Source organism: Bicyclus anynana, chromosome 12 (assembly GCF_947172395.1).
Source record: "Bicyclus anynana chromosome 12, ilBicAnyn1.1, whole genome shotgun sequence".
Taxonomy (NCBI): Eukaryota; Metazoa; Arthropoda; class Insecta; order Lepidoptera; family Nymphalidae; genus Bicyclus; species Bicyclus anynana.
In genome coordinates, this window is record NC_069094.1 from 6,504,645 (window position 1) to 6,530,429 (window position 25,785).

At 34.2% G+C, this 25,785-nt stretch overlaps 2 protein-coding genes across 3 annotated transcripts in view; one reads left to right on the plus strand and one right to left on the minus strand.

Annotated features, from left to right (window-relative positions):
* The window catches only part of LOC112047762 (MKI67 FHA domain-interacting nucleolar phosphoprotein-like), a 191,494-nt gene extending 187,022 nt beyond the window's left edge, over positions 1–4,472 (plus strand). For both annotated transcript variants that reach the window (XM_024084992.2, XM_052884686.1), the window contains exons 4-9: positions 840–1,017; positions 1,796–1,896; positions 1,994–2,055; positions 2,243–2,842; positions 3,408–3,523; positions 4,329–4,472. In XM_024084992.2, coding sequence (XP_023940760.1) covers positions 840–1,017; positions 1,796–1,896; positions 1,994–2,055; positions 2,243–2,842; positions 3,408–3,523; positions 4,329–4,414 — 1,143 coding nt within the window. In that variant the 3' untranslated portion in view covers positions 4,415–4,472. The remainder of the gene's footprint in view (positions 1–839; positions 1,018–1,795; positions 1,897–1,993; positions 2,056–2,242; positions 2,843–3,407; positions 3,524–4,328) is intronic.
* LOC112047763 (protein AAR2 homolog) lies at positions 4,461–12,210 on the minus strand. The gene is made up of 5 exons (XM_024084993.2): positions 11,887–12,210; positions 11,409–11,611; positions 10,772–11,002; positions 10,010–10,136; positions 4,461–5,077 (listed from the first exon to the last, which is right to left on the minus strand). Exons 1-5 carry the CDS (start codon positions 12,087–12,089, stop codon positions 4,660–4,662), a joined length of 1,182 nt encoding a protein of 393 aa, XP_023940761.1. The 5' UTR covers positions 12,090–12,210; the 3' UTR covers positions 4,461–4,659.
* Positions 12,211–25,785: the final 13,575 nt, after the last annotated feature.

Genomic DNA, 25,785 nt, shown 5'->3' on the forward strand with positions numbered 1-25,785 from the left:
TAGCAATTTTTGTAATAATAATTCTTATTGTTCTAACAAAACAATTTTTTTTACATTTTTTATCTTTGGAGAAAAGATGAACATTTGTTCTTGATTTTTATATAAGTTAAAGTGCTTCTAAATATAATGTAACAAATATTTTAGCTTACAAAACAACATACAAAACACAGACAGCAGCGCTGCCAGATTTTTTATTTTTACAAGTTTGGATTATGAACTTTATTAGTGATAAAAGCGGAATTTTTTCGTCAAAAGCGGGACATCGTAAATAAATTTATATAGTCAAAGGTTTTAGAATATGTATCTTTTCATTAGAGTTCAAATTATGTTTATGTGACAATAGATAGTAAAAATATCCATAGAATATGCATCTTAATAAAGATATGATATTTTAAATCAGATTCACATCACTTTAGTCTTCTAAATAAAAAAAAAATTATAAAACAAAAAAGTTCAAGTCATTAGAATAATATGGTGTTTCAAACAATAGCCTGAGAAGTGGGTGTGCCACCAGCCCGCGCTTTCTTAGTGGGTGCTCTGCATCTGCCAAAAGCGGGTCATCTGGCAGATAAAATTATCAAGATATGTTGACAGCATCTTAGCTTCAGTTTTTCTTACATATATTAAAATACCCTACTGACATTGTTTCATTACTATGTCCATTGTTTTAAATTTGCCGTCGATGTATTATGTATGTTTGTATTTTAGTGAAATTCTTAAAAAGTACTCATTCAATTTATCCAAAATTAATGGTTGATTTAATGCTAATATGCTCCATAAATTTAAAAATATAATTACTAATCAGAAAGATTTTTATTTTACCGCTTTTAAAATTTCAGGAACAAATGACTGAATACTTTAAGCAGTTTGGCGTAGTGACAAATGCTAGAGTAATCAGGTCCAGGCGCACCGGCAACTCCAAGGGCTTTGCCTTTGTTGAATTTAGAGAACCAGAAGTGGCAGAAATTGTGGCTGAAACAATGAATAATTATCTTATGGGAAAAAGAATAATTAAAGGTAAGTGTTGCTATAATACAGGTTTGCTGGCTTTGGCCGAAAATCTGATTCTATAGCACTCATTACTATCAGCACTAGTCTTCTCACAGAATAGAGAGAGGTTATGTTAATAGTAAATGTGGATTGGCAGATCACACACACATAGTTAATTAAGAAAATTCTCAGGTTCAAGAAGACTATCGGTAGGTATCCTTCACCGTTTGAGACAGAATGATAAGTTAGTGGTGCATGTCCCAGACCGGAACTGAATCAAAGGCAGAGGCAGAAAAGGAAGTCCACTAGGCTATAAGTGTCTCATATATGTATACAGGGTGCTCGGGAGTATTTCCCATAACTTCAAGGTGTTATCAAGTCCACTTATAGGAGCCAAAAATGCATAACTATGTTTTCTTTTTGTTTTCATAAAAATATGTAATCATAATGGTCATATTGATGAGATATTGCAACTGGCACTTCGCACTTCGTTAAGCTACTTCATGATATTTATCAATGAATAAGTTTGGCTAGATCATAATATAATGATGCAATATAAGAGACACAATTTAAGACCTATTTACAAAATAAATATTTTTTTGACTCCCATAGCAATCACTATCAGTTAAATATAACATGGGGTGACATTTTAATATGCTCTCGGTAGCAATAATTTGAAAATAAATCATAACACTGAGACACATGTGTTATCACAATTCCTAATTTATTTTTAAATCACTTTCTCAAACCTTCTGACTGTGAATAACTTAATTTTCTTATTAATTCATATAGTTTTATTTTACAGCGGCATATATCCCACCTCATAAGCAAAGACTAAACGCTCTTAGAAAAAATTGGAATTATCAAAATAATCCAGCAAGTAATGAAAGACTAAATCTCAGAAAGGTGTGTTATTGTTATCTTAGAAATATGGATTTTCTTAAATGAAAATATTTTTTTTATTCATAAGTTAATTAAAATGTATAATTCTAATTTATTACAGAAGCACAATGAAGTTAAAGATGAGAAAGAAGAGTTGAAAATAGCACGGAAACTATTATTGACGTAAGTTATTGTTTTATATTACTACTGATAAGCACTAACTGATCTGAATAAAATAAAACTCATATTCATGTTCATGTTAAATAGCTGCATTTAATTAAATTAATGGTAATTATAATAATTAATTAATGGTAATTACAAATGGTATTAAAAGTACATACTGCACTAACTAGTTTTTGAAAATTTCCAGTTTATCTAAAACTAAAGAAAAACTGAGTGCTCTTGGAATTGAATATGATTTCTTCAAACCAGTTGATGTTCCAGAGTCTTTGGTAGATGAAGTAGATAAATTAAATACAAAGACAGATGTAAAATCTAATAAGCAAGTCAAAAATGAATCAAAAGAACTAAAACCAGACGTCACATCAAAAACAATTAAAACTGAGCTGGAAGATGTGAATGTCCTCGAGAACACTGATAAAAAAAAGAAAAAACAGCTTAAGAAAAAAAAAGCTGAGAAAACTGAAAAATCCATATCAAATTTAATTTCAACCAAGACAGCTACATCGATAAAGCGTAAGCTTAAGAATGAAAGTAAAGAAGAAAATAAAATAAGCAGTACAGAAGAGAAGATAAAAATAAAGCAAAAGAAGCAACAAAAAGCAGGTAAAATAGAGAAGGAAGAAAACTTTATTACTATTAAGCAATCCAGTGACAGTGAAAGTAGTTTTGATTCTGATGAATTTGAGAAGACTTTGGAAATGGATAGCAGTGATTTGACATCTGGTGATGAAAGTGATGTCTCACAGGATGAAGAAATCCTAGAATCACCTAAAAAGCAGCAAAAACGGTGGGTTAAAGTCATCAATCTCCTATTAAAAAGTGGATGCACAATCAGCGTCCATAAAATGTCCCCAATTCATGAGTGCCAAACACAACTTCTTGGCACTCAATTCAAGTAATCGCATTTGCAAATTCAACCTTAAACTCAATCCTTAAGGTTGAATTTGCTCTGAATTTGGGATTTTATTGAATATTTGACTATATTCTAAAACCTACAAAGCAGAATTGGCCAGTTTTTAAGTGAAATTTTCTACATGATTGTGCGTCCTTTTATTATAAGAGATCAATGGTTAAAATTAGTATCTTACAGATTTAATTCTTTCCTCAATATAAAACCTTTATATCTTGATAAAAAGTTGTCTGTTTATTCCAGACACTTCTCTCATCTATCTCTGTGTCAAATTTCATTCATATAAATGTTTAGCCAATCTAGAGGTTTATTCTAGAGGTGTCCGTGACTATATTAGTGGACTTGTGCGATTTCGTCCGTGTGGATTTCAGTTTTTCACAAATCGCGCGGGAACTATGGATTTTTCCGTGATGAAATGTAAATTTTTATTATTGATTTCCAGAACTCCTAAAGTTGCTAAAAAACAAGGAAAAGCTAATCCAGATTTAAGAGCTCCGAAGAAGCAAGACAAAGGAAATGTTACTACTCAGTCAGTAGTAAAACGGAAAACTACTCAAAGTATGTTCATCATTTCATATTTATAGATTTAGTTACTAATATTTTGCATGCATTTTATGTTGTTTTAAATTTTTGTGAGCATATTTATGTTCGAGTGTACAATTAAATTCAGATTGTTATCAAAATAAATTCAAGTTTACAACTTTACAATCTATACTATTATTATAAAGATGTAATAAAAACGTAAAAATAAAATGTAGGGGGTAATCTTTAAATCCACTGAACCAATTTTGAAAATTTTTGTACCACAGTAAAGCCTCGTCATTTGGTTATTTTTTAGTGTCATGAGCTATTATTCTCTGTACCTATTCATCAAGGGAAGGGAAACTATGCGGGTGAAACCGTCGGGCTTTGGCTAGTAAAATATAAATCTATATAGGTATATTTTAGTTTTATAAGTTTAGTGACAATTGAGAATGCCAGAGAAATATATGTATACATAGGCTTCCAAACATTGGTTTTACAAAGTAGATATTCGACTCAATTTTCAGCCAAGGGAGATGCCTCATTAGTGCATTGCGATGTCGCAACGGATCAATGAATTATATTTCTCAACTGTGTTGCGATGACGCACAATGATGCAGTGCCAGTGAGAAAAACACTGTCCGTCATAGCAACGGTGCTCCATTAAAACAACACAATGCTTTAATGTAGCATGACATTCAAAATATAGTCAGAGGCACAATTATCCGCCTCTCTGAGTATATATAGACGCAATGTAATGCAACGCGCTAATGAGGCATCACACAAAGCTTTTAATGTAATTTTTTGTGTGAACCTATTTTGATTAAACTTATTATTCCAGGTGCACCATTAGCTTCTAAAAAAGCGAAATTTGAGAAGCAACTCGGCAACAGGCAACTGAATAAAGTGATCAAGAAACGAAAATAATATTTTTGTTTGTGATTGTTCAGTTTAAAATTACTAAATAAAAAAGTTTCCAATAAAACTGTCTTTTTTATTATCTTAAATTAGATCTTATACTTGTCTAATAATATTAATAATAATAATGTACACAGTACTTAATATTTACAAATGCAGAAATTACTTATGTAGTTTGTGGTAGTAGTAGTTTAGAGGTAATTAAGTAGTTAGCTTAGAATTACAGAAATTTATGAAAATCTGTTTATTAAAACTTATTCAGTTACATTCCTTAATTTTACAACTACAGGTCTTTCATCTTCATCATCTGTGTCTAGATCCGTAAAATCCCATTGTAACTTATTAGTCAGGTTATCTTTTAACTTTTCAATCGATGTCAGTAATCTACCATCCACTTTGGTTATGTGTGCTGTGCGGAAAAGCTCCCGTAATTTTTTATAAACTAAATTTTTATTCATTACAATGTCGGCTAGAAAGTCTTCAGGCATCTCTTCTATCTGAATTTCTATGGTTTGTATGAAATGAAAGAAAACTGTTCTATATTTGTGAATGGCTTCTTCACAGGAGCATAATAGCATGACGAGGTTCTTCCAGTGTTCTAAAGCGTCGAGGGATTGGCCAACCAAGAAACATAGGTATGCAAACTGGAGTTCACCAATGATGTGAAGGGGTCTGAAAATATTAATAGGAGTTTTAAAAATAAGTTATGTGCCTTATATACTATATTGTGCCATAACTATAGCAGCAGACTATACATTTGAGTAAAAGAACAATTTACTATTTATTATTCTAAATATGATAAGTACAAAATACATCTTATTGCTCACTTGCATGGGCACTTTTTGGCTGGTGGAAGGCTTCAGCCGTGGCTAGTTACCAACCCACTGACAAACAAGTACTGCCAAGCGATTTAGCGTTCCGGTACAATGCCTACGAAAGGAGTGTGGATTTTCATCCTCCTAACAAGTTAGACTGCATCATCACTTATCATCAGGCAAGATGGTAGTCAAGGGCTAACGTGTAAAGAATTAAAAAAAAGAAGAGCTTGTTATAGAATTAAAGTGACTAACAACAAATTACCAGATAACTTTCTAATTATATTTATACAGTAATTATAACTATTTTATAGAACTATCTTGTTGAAAACATATTAAACATTTAATTATATTGTGTATATTTAATAGTAGATTGATATACGAGGGGCTAAAAAGACCCATTAAACAAGGTATTTTTAGGAAAAAACAACAGCAACGGAGAAAACAACAACGAATGGATTCACTTACGAAAGGAGTTTTTTTAAACTATTATCTCCCACGTTTACCTCACATACTCATTATTCATCTTCACAGTAGTCGGAAATTATGTTACTGTAATGTATTGTAGGTAGTTCAATAATAATTGTATGCAAGCAACTCAATAAAGTCAGTCTGAGTTCAACCGCCATTGTGTTTTACTTGATAATTACAAGTGGCGCAGTCTATTGGAAATATCGTCGAAAATACTGATTATGTCGTGTGTTAAATTAAATAAAAGTGATTTTTATGATGTAGTGGAGTCGGATTCACATGTACGACTTGTGGAACAATGTATTTGTTTAAAAGTTGGTGCGTTGCGAGCAGCCACGTTGGCGGGACAAGTCGGTGACATGACATACTTATGTGGTCGTGACTTGAGTTTATCAAAGCATTTTGAATGCATTACATACTACAAACACAAAGTCTCTCGGCATCGGCAGTACAGATTTCGACAGCGGCGACGGGTAAAGATTTTATTATAAAGACTTAAGTTCAGGCCCTGTCGCGGAATCTACGCAAAACAACAAGATGGCGGTGGAGCTGGCGTGTGTTAGTACCTCTGGAACGCCGGGCTCATCTGACTCAAGACTCAGGCAAGTGGAATACTGTCTGCATCGCGGGGCAGCTGCAGTTGTATCTGCGGGCAACGCGCGAGTGCGGATGTCCACTTGCAGGACATGTTACATAGGACTCGGGCAGGGCGAAGACGGACTGAACCGCGCGGCAGCTGTGGTAGGCACCACGGGCAGCGTGCGATTGCAGTTGTCTGCTTGCCTGAGGTGTAACAAAAGACTCCGGCAGGGCGAAGAAGGACTGCATCGCGGCGCAGCTGTGGTGGTTACCACGGGCAAGTGCACGAGTGCAGTGCTCTGTCGAAGGTGTAACAAAGGACTCCGGCGGGGCGAAGAAGGACTGCATCGTAGTGCAGCTGTGGTAGTCACCACGGGCAAGCACGCGAGGGCAGCAGTCTGCTGATCGGAGGTGTAACCATGAACTCCGGCAGGGCGAAGACAGACTGCATCGCAGCGCAGCTGTGGTGGTCACCACGGGCAAGCGCGCGAGGGCAGTTGTCTGCTTGTCGGAGAAGTGATGGTGTAGATAGTATTGCAAATGTATAAAGCGAAAAGAGTCGCTAGTGTTAAAAAGCGAAAAGAGTCGTTAATGTAAAAAGCAAAAAGTGTTTCAAATGTAAAAAGTGAAAAGTGTTTCAAATATAAAAAACGAAAAGTGTTTCAAATGTAAAAAGCGAAAAGTGTTTCAAATGTAAAAAGCGATAAATGATTCAAATGTAAAAGCGAAAAGTGTTTTAAATGTAAAAAGCGAAAAATGTAGTGAAAATAGAAAAAGTGTACCTACTATTGAGCTAATTGAAATTGAATTTAATAAATGTTTTTGTGAATTACAAGACAAGTTAGCTATGTAAAGAGATAATGATGTTGTTAAAATGATGCACCCGAAGCACCATATGTGTTAGTGAAACAAGTAGGTAAATAAGGAAGATCCTTACTTTTAAGGTACAGTGTTAGTAATAATTTATTTGTTTACTTGCTAATTCTAAAAACGACTGTAAGTATAAGTCTATAATACCTAATAGGGTTATACAACATATAAGGAATGCTCATTGCCTACCTGAGAAATTATGTCAATTGAAATTAAAAATTAAATTAAATAATCATAGATAATTTAGAAATTGTGTTTAGAATTAGCAACAAGGATGACTTAATTATGAATAATTATATATTACACTGGCATGGCTGTGAGATGCTAAGCTTAATTTGTTGTGATTCTGTACCTATGAATATGATACTTATTATTGGAAAAACGATGAGAAAGTACCTATAGATAATATTACTAATGATTGGTTGCTTGGAACCGTTATCCACAGCATGAGCCAACTATCCTGTGAAGCTATTATGTTGGTTATTAAAATACTAACAAAAATAATTGGAACATGTATGTGCCTATTTGTATAGCCTCTAGCCATGTGTGTAGTATATTATTCATATCAAAGGATAATGATATTTAAAGTAGATAGATATTATAAGGTCACAGTATTTATGTGGTTTTACACAAATACTGACCTAAGTACCATATGAATCTAATCTTTCCCTGGCTCATAGCTAAGTAAACCTCAGATCCCGAACAGATAAGATACCAGATCAGATAAGTACCTACTCGTATATTGTTTAGAAATTGATTGAATTGGGCTGTGTGGGATCCATAGGGTTGAGGTACCCATAGTCGGGAAGATTGTTAGATACTTAGGTTGGTACGTCAAAAATGGGAACAAAATAGGCTACTTGGTAGGTGCACGAATAGTTTTATGATGGTTAAATGATGTATAAATGAATAGCTATTTTATGGCTTATTCAACAATATGATATGTATGATATATCAATGTAGATATATATATATATACGTACAAAATGATTGCAATTTTTATAGAAAAGTCAAACGTACATGACATGTGATCTCAAATGTTAAAATATGGGGTGATATATATGTTCACATGTTTCTAAGTACGTATACTGCATTAATAATCTATATGTGCATAAGTTGAAGGCATCATACCTACCTAACGTTATATACTTTGGATCACTAGGTATCAACATACATAGGATATGAGGATTATGGAGAATCTTACTGGTTGTAATACTAACTATTTAAATTATTGTAAAGCAGAAAACTTTCAGAATCAGATTGAAATAGATAAATGTTATAATAGGAAAGTAATCTCTTTGTTATTATGAGACACAGAAATTGATCAAATGTATTTTTGGGTAGGTATATGTATGTAACTGTTTAAGTGAACAGTAGGGATATATGCGAGTACATATGCATAGGTTTATATGTGTAGAACCTAGGATTGTTTGTAATAAAGGATAGGTAATAAATGTGAAAGCAAAAAAAAATAGTGAGTTTTGTAAAAGATTATGTACTTACCTACCTACCTATGTATATTTATAAAGGAAGGTGTAATGGCTATGTATAAATTGGTTGAGTTGCATGTCAAAGGATGTCAAAGATAAAGTCTAAAACGTTAGAGAAATTAAAGTTTGTATTTAAAACCGGAATTATCAAAATAGTATAAAAGTACCTACATAATATAGATGTTTGATAAATTTAAAAGTAATTCTTAATAAGTATTTTTTTAAATAACTTTATTACTGTTTTCAGTGTACGTTTACAGTTAAGTTAGAAACATATGTGTAGGTACTGAATCGATTTTAATGTTATTTATCAGTTTAATTTATCAATATGTTAATTTAGATTTGGATAGGCAGTGTTTTTAATAGCTTGTGCAGATACAAGTCTAGTGTCAAGTGTAGTAATGGTACTTTTTGTGTGTACCTACATTCATATATGTTATTGACCATTGAGTAATAAAAAAAAAACAATATTCCTTTAAATAGGTATTCCAATCGTGTAAATATTGAGATGTAGTTACCTAGTTAGTGCCAACGGTCAAGTAATGTGGGTACTAAATTGCTTTGGTTTCACATTACTGAATGATTGTGTAAACAATTAATTGGTATAAATAATAATAATTAGTTACTTAGGTACTTGTTAGGTACGTAGTTATATTTAGAATATGAAATTATTCAAGTAATGGTGAAATACCATTTAGGTACGCAGTAGTTAGTAGTTACATACATCAGTTCAATAGTAAGATACCTACCTCAATCAGTTCGAACACAGGACTTGGTATCTTAAATTGATAACAAATGAATATCTACACATAAAATAATCATAAATCAAATTGGTTAAAAGTCTTGTTCTGGATATATCTTGCGTACCTTTATGTCAATATATTCTTGTATGCTGATTTAAGTACCTGCCTGCCTTACCTTACCAACCTTAAGATATATATATTTTTTTTTCTTAGAGGGGAAGTGTAATGTATTGTAGGTAGTTCAATAATAATTGTATGCAAGCAACTCAATAAAGTCAGTCTGAGTTCAACCGCCATTGTGTTTTACTTGATAATTACAGTTACTAGGTAAAAGCATCTCCCTTAATATCCAAAATTGTAGACTTTGTACATTTAATTTTGAACAATTTTAATTTTACAATTCATTGAATATTGTACTAAACTATTTTATTTTCTCGCAATCGTAGTGAAAAGCAAAGTGTAACACGTGGAGCTAAACCCATTATAAACTTGGTTTCTATTTAGGCGTAAAAATACCTCGTATATAATGGGTCTTTTTAGCCCCTTGTATAACAATCTACTATTAATTTTATGAAATGGGAGTAATTAAAGTTATTAACTAAAATGGGTAAGTTGCCTTGAAATAAATGTACATACTCATCATGTTGGGCAATCATTAGCTCTAAAGTATATGATTGGTCCAAGTAATGCTTAGTAATTTCCCCTGGAGTGGCTCCAGGTGGGTATTTGTCTCTTGGTATTTCTGTAAATCTCATTGAAGCCCCTGAAAATTATTTCATCTTAAAGAACAGTTATGTTATATGTAAAAACTGCAAAGCTGCTATTGTATATTTAGATATGCATTATCAATACTTCTGATTACAATCATCATCACTATCAGTCAGTTTTTAATGGCCTAATGGATGGGGGAAACTTTTCCTTAAGAAGCAGATTTAGAGCTTTAATCCACCACACTGCTGCATGCAGAGTAGCAGGCTATACTATTTTTAACAAGAAGAAATACTAGCGGTAACCACGAGCGGTCATGTACACGAAGCAACAACAGAACAAACAAAGTATGTCTATCTCTTTCTATCTTGTTTATTTGCTACCTGCCGCACGGTTTACTTAGTACTTAGTTAAAAGTACTTTACAATTGGTCACTTTAAGTCAATATTCTATTCTTACAGATTGAAATTATGTTGAAGGTTTCACTATAGTTGTGCTATCTATTGACTATAAGTAATGTAGTAGGGCAACTATCAGCAATGTAATACATGGTTCTATTAAATCTAGATCAACTTTAATTAACACTTCATTGCCATTAATGTGACCAATGAAGAGTCTCTAAACCAAGATCAACAGTTGAATGCCTACACAACTAGACATTATGCACAAAAAACATTGACATTTAATTACCAGGAGCAGGTTTTAAATTAGGAAGCATTGAATCCTCTTTTTCATCCCTTGTTATCCTTTTAACACGTTTAGCAGTGGACTGGCCTGAAGTAGGATTGTCTGCTGATTCTTTATCAGGATCAGTTTCCGGTAATTTAACTCCTCGTGGTCTCTCTTCATTGCTCATTGAGAGCAGTTCAACAGATGCTCTAATAACACCACTTTCAGGTGACAGCTTCTCTGCTAACTGACCTGTAAGATTATGTTTCTATTTTATTCTACAAGATTTATTAGTTGTAGAGCTCTTGATGACAGAGCTCATAAGAGAAGGTACTGCTACAATTCTTCCTCATTTATCAGGGCTTTGGACTGGACCAGAAGATTGGCTAATTGTTGCTTGTTTCGAGAGGTTTTAAGTCTAAAGAGTATGATTGTCAACAAAATAACAGATACATAAGACACATAAGAACAGGTCTTATGTGAGGGCAGCAACATTGTAGGCATATTGAAACCATGCTGATTGCATACAATGCAAAGTGTTGCTCAGCCACTGGGTTTTTTTATTTTATTATATCAGATGGGCCATATGATGTTTGCATTGGATGTAAATACAAATAAGATAATTTTAACAATATTTGAGTATTATCAGATATTTTACCTGTTATCTGTGAAGTTAGTAATTTCCATTTCTGCCAAATTTCATACGGGTATGGTGCTAAATGTTTGTCCAAGTTTAGCAAATTGTCTTTGAGACGCTGGATACTTTCTTCTGTTATTTCATCTTTACTTATATCTTCTAAGTTTTTGTCCCAAATTTTTACAAGAAATTCTTTCTTTTTAAAGTAGTGCATGAATCCTGATCTGTAAATAATTTCATGAGCCATTTGATTTAAGTACAGGGAAAAACAGGAACTTCCATTTATGGAAAGACTAGCGGATGCCCCATGGTTTCACAAATAAAGTCAAATCTTCCATTTATACACACAAACACACTCTCATTATTTTGCGTGACTATTGCGATTTCTGCTATAAGTGAAGCCCGAAGGTTATTTTTTTTACTTGTCTCCAGGCAAGTCATCTCTTTGTTTTGTCCACTAGTATTCAATAAAAAAAGATTTTTGAATGTAAAATATCACCTTGGAGAAACATCGCCAGTGCCTTTGCTCACAGGGGAGTAATGTACGTAATGAAGACCCGGTGGGATCATTTTTATTCCTCGGAAGTCCTCATCTGTATTCCAACATTGCATATCAATACCAAATTGGGTCTCTTGAGGTACCCCGAGGAATATAAACGTACCGCCTTCTAGGAAAAGCTTTTTAGCAATATCTTGGTCCATTTTTTTTTGTAATCCTGTAAATATTTACACTGAATTTATTATGAATTTTTAAATATAAAAAATGTATATGTTTACCACATGTTTACGACATAATCACAGATCGCACTTCACAATATAAAAATTAAAATAAAATAAATTGACACTGACAGTGACTGCCATTTGACACATGACAGTTGCTTGATACGTTTCTAAATAAACGGTTGGTGATAAAGTCTTTGCAAAATAAATATATTCTGACGGAAATTAAAAATCTGAATTCTGATGCCGTAGACTGAGAAGTAAATAGACGCATTGATAGTATTCTTTCAAAAAAGACAACAACTTATGCATGGACTCTGTAAAGAAACGAGGCAAGGCGATTAGGTATTCAGTGCAATGAGACGTGGTCGTTTTTGCAGACCTTCTTAGGGTCTGTCTGACAACAACTGTAATTTAAATAATAGAATATTGTCAACACAGATTATAGAATAATAGGCAGATAGAGCGCACGGAACGACGGTGTCGTAGCTGTTCCAAATACAAAATTCAACAGTCGACACGAAGCGTCGCTATCAGTAATTTTCAATATTATTAAATTATTAAATATAAATATAAAAATGAAAATTTTTAAATATTATAAAAACTTTTTAGAAAAACTAAAGAAAGGAGTATTTTTTTATTGGTAATTATTGATTATTATATTAATTTACATAGTGTAATATTTTGAAATACAAATTATGAAAAAAGTTTGTTTATGCGGATTTCAAGGAGACGCGTGAAGTTTGTTTTTTTAAAGGTTTCACCGACTTCACCACGCTGCTTGTAATTCATTCTGGATTATTCTTTGTTCTGTAATTGTCAACAATACATTTTTAATAAACTTAAATTAAAAATAAAAGACACAAAGTTACATTCTCAGATTGTTGCAAACCAGTTAGCTTAAAATATTCTTAGAAGAGGATAGTCTGAACAAAACTCGACGACGCTCGCCTATTGTCGTAACAACGTAACGCACGAATCATCACTAGGGCCTCCTTAGATAGTAAAGTATTTTTCAGTTATCATGGGTACGGTGACAGTAGCCTGTATGACGTTCATAATACGTACTATTATCGTGAAAATCGCAAACTTTCAAGAGTGAAACGAACTGTCATCGTACCCATGTTATCTGAAAAACAGTAAATCAAATCAAAAATCATTTATTTCAAGTAGGCTCAGTTTACTGTACTGTAGTAGGCTATTTGTAAAGATTCTACCACCGGTTCGGAAGGCAGGTTCTGCTGAGAAGATACCGGCAAGAAACTCAACAGTTGCTCTTTTGAAAAGTCATACAGTATTATATTTAGTAAAGTAATTAGTGGATGGTGGTCAATTCATTATTAAAATGGCCAGTATTATTTTAAATTTCGTGCAGTGTTCAAGTGCTAATATTCGTGTTCGTGTAAAATTGTAAATTAATATTATATTATGTCGAATTATTAACCGTTTGAATTAAAACTACTTAGTGAATAAGTAACTACTTAGTATAAATTAGTGACTACGTTGAGTTTCTTTTACTCTAAAAATGTAGGTAATCAGAGAAAAAATATCGTTTTAATTATAATCCTTTTCAGGAAATCGCGAATAAGTATAATATTCGAAGGTAGGTATTTCATTGAATACTTTCGTGATTACCTTTCTTCATGTTTCTATGCCAAATATTGTTTCCGACTTTTAGTGTGTGTAATAATTGGTATAGGTATGGTATAAAATAATAGGTAATGCAATTAAGAATTAATTTAGACTAAATTATAAAGATAACGTTCATAAAGTCAAATCAATCTAAAAAGGTAAACAAACTATAAGTTTACATATAGTTTGTTTATACTACGAGTATAAGTATCGCAGATCTACTAAAGTAAAACGACGTGTAGATTTTTCGTCGTGTGCAAATGCCCTTATTATGGATGAAATTTACCTACAGCGATATTTTCACCGAAAATCCGTCTGGAATTTTCGAGTTGCCCTCAAGTGGTTAACACAAGCCTGCTGTTAACTACGGCACCTGATTTTTTGTTTTAGTGCAGATTTTTTTGCCTAATTATTTCCCAACAGGTGACGAATTCCCGTCTCGAGTACCACTACAGCGAGACGGTAGCGGCAATTGGAAAATAGAGTTTTAGTTATCGTTTGCAATTACCATACCCTACCCGCTTGAGGGTTTCGCCAACTACCCCCATGTGCACACCCGAATTGCTTTGAAAGTAACTTACGGCGAATACTAGGTACGTTTTATACTCATTAACCAAACATAACACTAGTATAATTTAATGAACAATTAAAACAGTCTTTTAAACTTGCGTTCAAATCTGTTTAACTATGTAAATAGATCGACTAATTTAGATTTGTAAAGGCTTTATATTAGTTTTAAGGCTTTATACAGAATTGTTTTTAGATATATACATACTTGGTTGCCTAGTAGAGATTACTTAAAAAGTAATAAGGCCGCCTTTGCATGCTATGTTTAGATTATTAATTGTTTTAATGTTTTTATTTTTTACTGTATTTTTGTGTGCAATAAAGTATTCCTTCTTCTTCTTCTTTATATCTTCTATACATCTACTTGCGTATTTAGTTATTTATTTATTTTATTTATTTATTTGGTCCATCAGTGACTGTTGCAGCATTTACACAAATACAATCTAAAAAAACACAAACACAAGGCTTACTAAAAACATTTACTGCATCTTATTTCTGCTTAGAATTTAACAAGAATTCTCAGTGTTCGGTTTAAGACAATACCTCAAACTAGTTGCGTCGGAGCTCTCACAGAGTTAGGACAACTTTTAATAGTGTTTATGTCCCCAGAGAGTTGGAGACTTGCCGTCCAAGTACTTACACCAAGTGTACCTAGCCTTAGCTATCGAGCAACTTTACAAATACATACCGTGGTACCGGTAGGTATCACCAAGCGTAGTATGCTTAAATAGGATTTTTCTTTGTGCTTCATTGACTCGATCGATCATTACCTATTTACCTTTACTACAGCCTTTCTTGATGAGTAGGTACTGTTTACCAACAAAGAAATTAGAAATGAAGGTAGAAAACGCATGTCATTTCATAACTTATTCATTTTAAATTATGTATAGTTTGTTTATAAAATATAGTAACCCTAACTAATTGTTCTAAGCTTATTAATCAAATATATTTTTGTCAATTTAAGAACAAGTTAATTATAATTATTATTAGATGTGAAATGACTAGTGATATATACCTTCATTTTTAATTTGTTTGTTGGTAAACTGGTACTCATCAAGAAAGACTGTATAGTATAGGAGTATCTATGCCATATCTTTAAGGTAATATGAATGTCAAGGATTGATGCTGATTGATTTTTTTGTCAAACTTTTTGTCAACTGGAAAGTTGGAGGTGCTTGCCCCGGACCGGATTTGAACCGATGCCCTCCAAATCGAAGGCACAGGTCAAATCCACTGAGCTATCACGACTGCAAATAAAACCAAATACCTAATTATAGGACGACTTTTAATTTCCTCATATTAGAGGAATTAAATAATACAAAAATCCATTAGATTTTTTAAATACATTGCTTTTGGAATTTCTATAGGTAATCCTTATCGAAACAATATCAACGTTACAAAAAATAATTCAATACAAATACAGTTGAAATGAAAGGGTTAAAAACAACATCCGAATTAATATTTGGCTATTTTGTTTATTAGCAGGCTTTTAACTCTGATATCGAAATCCTTCGCCAGTCCTCGAGTTATTGTTTATTTTATTGATGTGGAGGAAATTGAATTTGTCCACAAATACCGCCGGATTGCAAAGCGAACGTTCCAAACCAAAGCAAACATTCAATTTTCCAATCCAGTTTTAGACTGGCTGTGGCCGACACAATCGCTACAATGTAAGAGGTGTAAGGTAAACTTATTTACGTGCGCCCAACGCGAATTCTTTCTCTCGGAACTCGGTTTTTACGAATGAAAATCCTTAGGTAGGTACTGTACTTTAAATCTCTTAAACCTGTAGCAACAAAAGCAAAAAGAAGTTTTTAATTCATCATCATCATCATCATCATTATCAGCCGATGGACGTCCACTGCTGGACATAGGCCTCTTGCATGGACCTCCAAGCATAACGGTCTCGAGCCGCCAGCATCCAGCGGTTTCGTGCGATCCGCTTGATGTCCTCGGTCCACCTAGTGCAGAGTCGCAATTCCAGCACCTTGGGGATCCTACGTCCATCGGCTCTTCGAACTATGTGGCCTGCCCATTGCCACTTCAGCTTCGCGACTCGCTGAGCTATGTAAGTGACTTTGGTTCGTCTGCGGATCTCTTCATTTCTGATTCGATCACGCAGAGAAACTCCAAGCATAGCTCGCTCCATCGCCCGCTGAGCTGAGTTTTTAATTATTCTAATGAAAATTAAGTTATTTAGGATATTTACTTTGAGCGTGAACAAACAGAATTGTACTCGTAGCACCAGGTCAACGTTACCGTATTGCAAGATCACCTGCAACTTTTTAATCTCATTGAAAGTAATATATAGAACCCAAAAATACGATAAGTCTCTGTTTGCTGTGAGTTTTCAAAGGGTTGGATTCTCTGAATCTCTAACTAAAGATCGAAGTTAACAATTAATTGTCATTTGACGATTATGCTGGCACGCATGATACACTTATTCGAGAAAAAATGCCTTACATCATTTTGGAAAAGAGTTGATACTCTTACACTGCTAGACCGGTAAACCAAACATAGCTAAGAATCACAGCAAGGAAACTGGCCTGTTAATAGAAATAGCAGCATCGAAATCGGTCCATTCGTTTGAGAGCTACGATGCCACAGACACACACACACACACACACTCAGACAGACATGGACGATAATCTTAACCCCTTTTTTGCGTCAGGGGTTAAAAAAAGAGTAGTTACCTACCTCTGCTGACTGGGTTTTTAAAAATTCTAGAGCTATAGTTCTGTTTCAACTAAGACTTGATATAATGTTAATTCTCAAATTAGAACAGTTAGTGAAATAAATTACTTTATCCGAAATGGCTAGATCTGGGTTGAATGTAAATGGAGTCTGAAATAAAGAAACCGGATCAAGTTAATTAGTAAGCACGTTCGTTGGCGACTAATTGCATTTTTTTTCTGATGGAGGTTTTGAAAGAGGACAAAAGTCAAAGAGACTATGTATTGTTAGCAGAATGTTAGATAGGTACCACGTTATTATAAAATTCCGCCTAATTGTAATGGGATTTCTATTTCATTAGTTATAATATCAAAAATAGGTTATTCGCGAGTAAATAGGTACTCCCACATACAATAACTGTATAACTTGAAGATAATCCTCGTTTGTATTGTTTAGCACAGTTAGTTTAAATGTAAACTACGAGTAACAAAGGGCTTCTGAACATATCACCTTCAAGGGGTAAAGAGGAGGGGAATATTTGTAAGAAGTCTTTGGTTCTTTCAGGGTTAACTTGAAAAAAAATCAATTACGGTTATGTGCAATTTAAGCTGTAAAATCAATACAATTATTGCAGACATTTTTTATGTATAACCTTATTTTTTATTAACTAAGTTTTAAGTACGATATAAGTACGAAACGCAGTAAAAACACCTATTTAAGCATTCCTTTGGATTTCTATTGCACGAGATTCCTAAGAAGTAGAAGAAGAAGGGCTTACCTAGTCTTGTGTCTTTGTTGTGCTCGTAATATAGCCATTAAGTCTAAAATTCGATTGGAAAATTTTGCATTTGTTTTATCTGAAATCTGTAGCTGCATTTGAAATTTCGGTCAATTGTGGGCAAATTCAATTTTATCTGTGGGAATAATAGAAACAATAACTGGAACAGTGGTTGCGGATTATAATGACTGAAACACAGCCACACTAACGCAAGTTTACAAGCCATATTCGGCTCACTGTGAGCACGAGTCTCCTCTCAGAATGAGAGGGGTTAATCTAATAGTCCACGCTGGCTCAATGGGGATTGACAGACTTCACACACGTAGATAATAATTAAGAAAATTCTTAGATATGTAGGTTTCCTCACGATGTTTTTCCAAGATACTAAATACATTAGAATGAAATTTGGCACGATTTCTAACTTTATTACGAATAAGGTTATAGGATACTTTCTATCGCGAAAATTAAATCAGAAGGGGTGAAACAGGGGTTGAAAGTTTGCATGGAAAGTCCTTTATTTTTCAAGTTAGGTACATTTGTAAAAAAATATTCGTAGTACCAGAAAAATACTAAAAATAATGTCATTCAAGGTTTATCAAAATTATAACCATAATTGAAGCTTTTTTATACATATAAATCGTTCATGTTTTGAGTTTAATTTTCGTAAAATGATTAGTGGATTATTTATAATATTTATAACATGCGAAAATATAAATAGAAAGGAATGAAAAAGGGGATGAAAGTTTACATTGATTTCCACGCGGACGAAGTCGCGGGAGTCCGCTAGTGAATAACAAAATCGAATGTGCTCTAGTTAGTGATCGTTTGAAGGCGAAAGTAGGTTTATGTAAATCTCCGGAAACCATGGAAATTATCCAGTTAAAAATTATTTTCATTCTATGACCAAAGACTGCAATAATTTTGATAATTGAGTGATAGTTGAAATTTTTTACTCATCGATTTTACTCATAACTTTTGATATTTTTCAACGACATTATATTGTACCTACGGTATTTACGTTGATATTTTTAGATCATTTGGCGCAGTTCTGTTTTGCGACAGGTTTTGTTTAAATCACGAACCCTTGAGAATTTATATCCTTAAATTTTCGATGAAAACAAAGAATCAAAATTCTTTACTCAGCGATTTTTCGTCTCATTTACTTTCTACAAATAACTTTTGATATTTTTAGATTAGTTGGCGCAGTTCAGTTTTGCAAGAGGTTTTGTTTAGGGCGCATATATCGCGAACCCTTGAGAATTTATATCCTTAAATTTTCGATGAAAACAAAGAATCCGGGGATACAGGTTCGCGAGAGCGGAATGGAATTTACATGCTAATTTCCCAGGTGTATATCACGAGGCTCTATTTGTCAGCGATATCGAAAATGAAATACCAAAATGGTAGAATCTCTTCCATCATAGAAATGTAATTCAATTAGATAAGTGCATTCTTTTATTTTTTGGTTAGTTCGTATGAAAATTGGGAAAATTTAATTTGTAGATTTGTTATATATGTAGTTTCTTGTTACCATTTTTTGATATTCGTGTAGTCTTTTATCTGTAAGTATATTTCTGTTTCTAGTTTTTCAAAAAGCTCAGTGAATTTGACTTTTTTTTTATCGTATCAGAGAAAGTCTTGAAGGTGAAATGTATTTTAGCACAGTGTTAATAAAAAATCATAAAACAGTACATTGAAGTTATACAATATAGTGCCACTCAAAGAAATTCAGGCAACTATAAAATATAATAAGTTACCCCTAGTCAGAAATAACACTAACATAAAAATAATGAGGTACATCTATACTCTAAATAAATAAATACTAATTTAAAAATTAACAGCTTCTTAATAAATGCATATGAAACTATTAAAAACAATATTTTTTTTCTCTGTCTATTTGTTCCGGCAAATCTATCAGATATTTGGATCGATTTTGACGGCATCTACTCATACAGTCAGATAGTACGTCTAGCTGTTATATATTTTTATACCCGTATACCTAGGGGAACGGTACGCGAGTGAGATTAAGGGGTACACAGTTAGCTAGATATATATCCGTACCAACATATTATCTATAAAGGAAGGTGCTAAAACCTGATAGCTCTTAAAAAATAAACGCCATTGCAGTTGCGTTGAGATTACAAAGGCGACGCGCTGTGAACAGATTGAGTAGGGCGGATGCAATTACAGGCGCTACCTACAGCGGAGCTGGACAAATGGAACTATTGTCAGACGCGGGGACGGGCCAATATACGCAGTGTTCTGGGAATTCAATTTTGTTTTAATTCATTACTTTGCTAGTTTAACAGAGCGCAGATTTGAGAGATTTGCAAAATAAAAACAACTTTTTTCACAAGTTTTTCTTACTTGCCTAGTTGGTGTATTAGTCAGTAGTTAGTTGTTAGAGATCTGGCATAAGAAATAATAACAGAAGAGGGCATATTTCTAACGCCAGATGTTTTTACCATGTCTACGTTTTCTCACTTTTCACGTTGGTCAGCTCTGACTGACTGAATGGTATATCAATGCCCAGCCAAAACTATTTAAACTATATTTGAGATCACCAAGATAGAATTTTTGGAAATTTAATCTTTTGAGGGGCAGAAATGTGATGACCTACCTTTGTATGAGTCCCCTGGGAAGGAGTTTCTTGCATGCAAGTCTTTTCTTTTAAGTTTCTGGGTTTCAGGGGTTTACACGTTGACATAGTGGTGATATAAATCACCACTATGTCAACGTACAGTCACAGTATGTCACAAACATACTATGTCAGCACCAATTATTGTCATCAACATCATCACCAATAATTTTTTCTAGTGTTTGATATTTATTATTTAGAGTTTGACTAATAATAGTATCCAAACTAGTAACATTTTTAAATTTATTAGGAATGGCCATTAGGGAGGTCATCAATTAGTTTTCAGTGCAGCTAAGTTTGAACTTTGACCGTTCCCAGCATTTCCCGTCCAATTACATCCTCGATCACATTGACGCGAGGCAACGCTTTGAAAGGACTAATCAATTAACTACGTGATTCAGGCCAATTTTAAACTTCACTTTGCCTTAGTGTGACCTATTTAGGTACGCAAATTTTCAGAAGGTCAAAGGTTTACAGCTTGCAACTCTTTTCCTTTACTTTTCTATTGGAATTTCAATTAAGGCAACAGGAAGCAAAATAAACGAAATCAATTTGACTACAATATTTATTACTGCAGAAGTTATTTATTTGTAGCTTTAGCTATTGGATTTATTTTGCTAGACGTTGCTTGATTATTAAAAAATATGTTTCTGGATTAAAGTTTTGGATGATAATGAACTTTTTTCTCAAGAAATGTTCCGTTAAAATTTTCAGCATTTAGTGGGGAAGTTGGTGGTGTTATACCTCGTGCTTCGGATAGCACATTAAGCCGTCGGTCCCTTGATATTTGATAGTGACTGTTAAAGAATCATTATTATCATTCCCGCATTGGAAAAGCGTGGTGGGTCAATACTCTCTCCTTTAAGGAGGGAGGCCTGACCGTGTAAAATAGGCTGATAATGAAAAAACCTATTAGTTTGAACTGCCACCTAAAAATCAAATCGCATAAATTTTATCAGGTGAACTTTATGCATGTACAAAATTCTCGAGTCACATGTTTGTTCCCATACTCCTCCGAAACGGCTTGATTGATTCTTATGAAATTTTATATGCATATTCAGTAGGTCTGGTATAGGTAGGGTAGGGGTAGGGTAGGCTAGGGATAGGAAAAAAGTGCACATAAGTCAAAGCGAAGCTTGACCGGGTCCCCTAGTCGAGCTTTAGTATTAAATTCTACAACATACATTTAAATACTGAAATAAAAAATATTCAAATAATTAACACAATGTGAGTTTTCGTATTCGCATGAATTGTTTTATAGTAGAATATTTTGGTTTCGTAACATAATGATAATCAACCCTCGGGTAATAACAAACGTCAGTTTTATTTCAGAACTAGGAGAACATTTAGAAACAAAGGAAAGTTGTACCGTGAATATACACTTCACTAACTTTAAAACAGTAATTTTCATAAAACAGTGACACCATTCCAACAAGTCCCGTCTTCAGTGATGGTCGAAACAGACTCACTGGCAAGGAAATAATGGGCACGGACAGAGAAAATACGTACAAAGTAAAGTTATATTAGTTAAGTGCGAGTCGAGATTTTCATTTTATATTTGCGTGATAATTACGCAAGGAAAAACAAGTCTATAATATATGTGTAGTAGTATCACTACTACAGCGAGCCTTGATAGTCCAGTGGATGTGACTTCTGCCTCCGATTCCGGAGGGTGTGGGTTGGAATCTGTTCCGGGGCATGCACCTCCAACTTTTCAGTTGTGTGCATTTTAAGAAATTAAATATCACGTGTCTCAAACGGTGAAGGAAAAACATCGTTCTCTCGAGTCTCCTCTTATTCTGAAAGGAGACTCGAGCTCAGCAGCGTGCCGAATGTGGGTTGATAATGATGATGCGGATGAATGATCTCTATTAATGTATACCTCATCGAACGATACACTATTTTATATCTAACTTTACTAGTAGGAGTAGGACTGTACTAGAAATCATTTTTGAAATCCTTATTGTATTTTTTAGTAATAGTTGAATTGAGATTCAGATGGCCCCACTGATTTTGGTGGTAAATATTCGCATAAATATACTAATATTATACGAGTAAATGCAAAAGTAAGAAGGCTCAAAGTCACTCAGCGGGCGATGGAGCGAGCTATGCTTGGAGTTTTTCTGCGTGATCGAATCAGGAATGAGGAGATCCGCAGACGAACCAAAGTCACTGATATAGCTCAGCGAGTCGCGAAGCTGAGTGGTAATGGGCAGGCCACATAGTTTGAAGAGCCGATGGACGTTGGGGTCCCAAGGTGCTGGAATGGCGACCCCGCGCCGGAAAGCGCAGTGTTGGCCGACCCCCCACTAGGTGGACCCAGGATATCAAGCGGGTTGCAGGGAGCCACTGGATGCAGGCGGCTCGAGATCGTTGTGCTTGGGGGTCCATGAACGAGGCCTATGCAGCAGTGGACGTCTATCGGCTGATAAGGTAAGGTAAGGTAAATGCAAAAGTAAGTCTGTTACATTTCGATGCATAAACCGCTGAACCGCTTTTAATGAATTTTGGTATTGAGATAGATTATACCGCCATCTCTAATTTAAGGTCTGCTCCATAGCAAAAGTGATAAGTAGGTATGAGAATAGGTCCTAAAGTAAGTATTTTTAAAGTATCTATTTTTGAGGAGGCCAAAACTCTGAAAGGGTTGTAGCGCCGAAGGATGTAAGTTCTTTGTGACCCCATCCATCGTTTTTACTGCAATTTTGGTATATTTTACAAAAAAAAACGCAGAAAAACGTTTCCCAGCTCAGCTAGTTTTTATAATTTACTCTATTTCAAGTATCCTTAGATATTCATGCTGTATATCCAAGAAAATGAAGTAGTCGTAAACAAATTCACCAGGGTAATCAAAAAACACTAGGCAAGTGAGTTATCAAGCCGCGTACTGTGTAGGGTTCCGCACTTGTCATCATTTAAAATATTCTAAGATCGCAGTGAGGTCTTAGGTTCCATCTTTGCTCGATGGAAGTTTTTTCGTTTTGGAAGAAAAATACGAATATTTAAAGGCATAGTGTGACGAGACGAGTATCAGCGACAGTGATTGGTACCATTATTTTGTAGTAGAGGAAACACCTCGAGCAGGTCTCAGGATTTGTGACCTTGAAAGTAGATTTGAATTTGAAAGGGATCCCTTTAGTTTATCCCTTAATGCATCAACACTTATCACACGTGACTATCAGCGTGACGGTGTCTACGCTGCTTAACAAACAACTGAGCCCAAGTCATCAAATACCCCCTATTTTATACCAACACTGATACCTAATGTATGTTAATACCACCTGTAATTGAGGAACTTGTAAAAATAGTTCATATGTGTGAGTGTTTATGAGAAAGAAAAAGAGAGAGAGAGAGTATCTAATAAGTGTAAGTGTAAACGGAGATAAAATATAGCCTATGTTACTACATTGGTGAAAGAATTATTAAAAAATATGTTTAGAGGTTTAGGCGTGAAAGCAAACAAACTTGTAACTAACAGGAATTTGTTAAATACACGGAACCCTGTAAAGCACAAACGGTCTGCACGAATGAGGACGGTTTTTCGGATCTCGACTTTATCCATAATTCATGGGTCCTCCCTTAAGGAATAGACAGTTAGATGTTTCTGAGATCACTGGTGGAACTTCAATTGTATGGGGAATAATTCACAGTTACAGAACAAAGATACTTTCGCAAGTCAGTGCCTGTTTGTAGATTTATTAGGCTCTTATTCTTTGAGAAAGTCGCTAAAACCTAAGAGAGTGGTCTTATTGTGCTACTATCCGAAGTCTTACGGTTTTACCTGCGTGGTACCCGTTCACTTAAGAATACGGGGATAAAATCTAAGGTTTTCTTAATTGGTCCAGGTCTGGCTAGTTACCACCCTACCGGCAAAGGCGTACCGTCAAGCGATTTAGGGGTGTGGATTTTTATCCTCCTCTTAACAAGTTCCCGCCCGCTTCCATCTTAGATTGCATCATCACTTACCATCAAGAGAGATTGTTGTCAAGAGCTAACATGTAAAGAATAAATAACAAGATTTATATGTGTACCAAATTTCAACTGGATTGGTCCAGTATATTCGGAGAAAATGACAGACATTAAAATGTGCGCGAGTGAGATTAAAAGGGTTCCGTTTTTGTACTACGTACGTTTGGAACCCTAAAATGAGAAATCTTTTTATCAAATCGGTTCAGTAGATCCAGATATTACCCCCTACAACATCACAAACTTTACCTCTTTATAATATTAGTATAGATAAATACTTATAATCTTACACTTTTTTTAATGATAGCTATAATATACCTACCATCGCACAAATATGTATTTATTATTTATATATTATTTAGTTTTTTTGCATAACAAATAATTTCCTTGCTGTAAATAATCTGTGATGAAAAGTTGTGTATTGCGTGAGACTGTAAATTTTTTACCTCTATGTCGTGAAACCCTTTGTGACGCTCAGGGAATTCTATTTTTGTATATCTTAGATCTTTCGCTACAGTATTCAATGTACACCATCGTAACAAACAATAACTTTGTGGCTTTTACGTTGCATAACAAATAACTATTACTTTTTTTTTAAAAGTTAGATGTAGATAGTAAGTATTATTTTAATCTCTAGCTATTGGGTTGGATAAGTAAAATATTTTTATACTCGTAAATATACGTATTTATTATAAAATTTATTTTATTGATAAATACATACTTATACAATACACACATCACTACTTAGCCCCAAAGTAAGCGTAGGTATAGCCTGTATTATGGGTACCAAGATAGCGGATTTTATCATAGATATATAACATAATTTATATACGACATACATACATACTTAAATAATGTATAAATACACCCAGACATTGGAAAACACCAATGCTCATTACACAAATATTTTCCACTAGTGGAAATCGAACCCACGGCCGTGGATGCAAAAGCAGAGTCAGTACTCACAGCGCAACACGCCGTCAAAATACAGCAAAAAATAAAAAAAAATATATATTTTAAACGACGTTTGTACTCGTACAGATATAGATGTATACAAACACCCTTCGGCCATGTATTAATTTTGATACAGACGTAATATGTAGAATGAATGGCGTCCCCCACTAAACGCTGTCTCCGCCCGGGGTGAAAATAAATCTTGCAAGATACAAGGAGGAAGCCGGCGCGGTAACTAAAAATCAACATTGCCACAGCGACCCTTGTTTGTCCATTAGCCTGCCGCGAAGCGAACAAACAGCGACTCGTTGCCAAAGATTTCATTGTTACCAGTTGTACGTTGTGTCACTTTTTATTTTTCCTCACTTAACTTGTTTTGTTTGTGGGTAATCGAAAATAATAAATCTTCGCTGCAAATTTCTGTTTTTACTAGAGGTTGGTGGCTTGGATTCTGTTAACGAGTAAGGATC

Bases quoted from the DNA above. Each gene is read 5' to 3' on its own strand.
- LOC112047763 (XM_024084993.2), bottom strand. From the start codon at position 12,089: ATGGACCAAGATATTGCTAAAAAGCTTTTCCTAGAAGGCGGTACGTTT. The intron at 11,003-11,408 runs GTAAAATATCTG...ATAATCTTACAG, and splicing joins ACTAACTTCACAGATAACAG to GTCAGTTAGCAGAGAAGCTG. The intron at 5,078-10,009 runs GTATGTACATTT...TAATATTTTCAG, and splicing joins ATGATTGCCCAACATGATGA to ACCCCTTCACATCATTGGTG.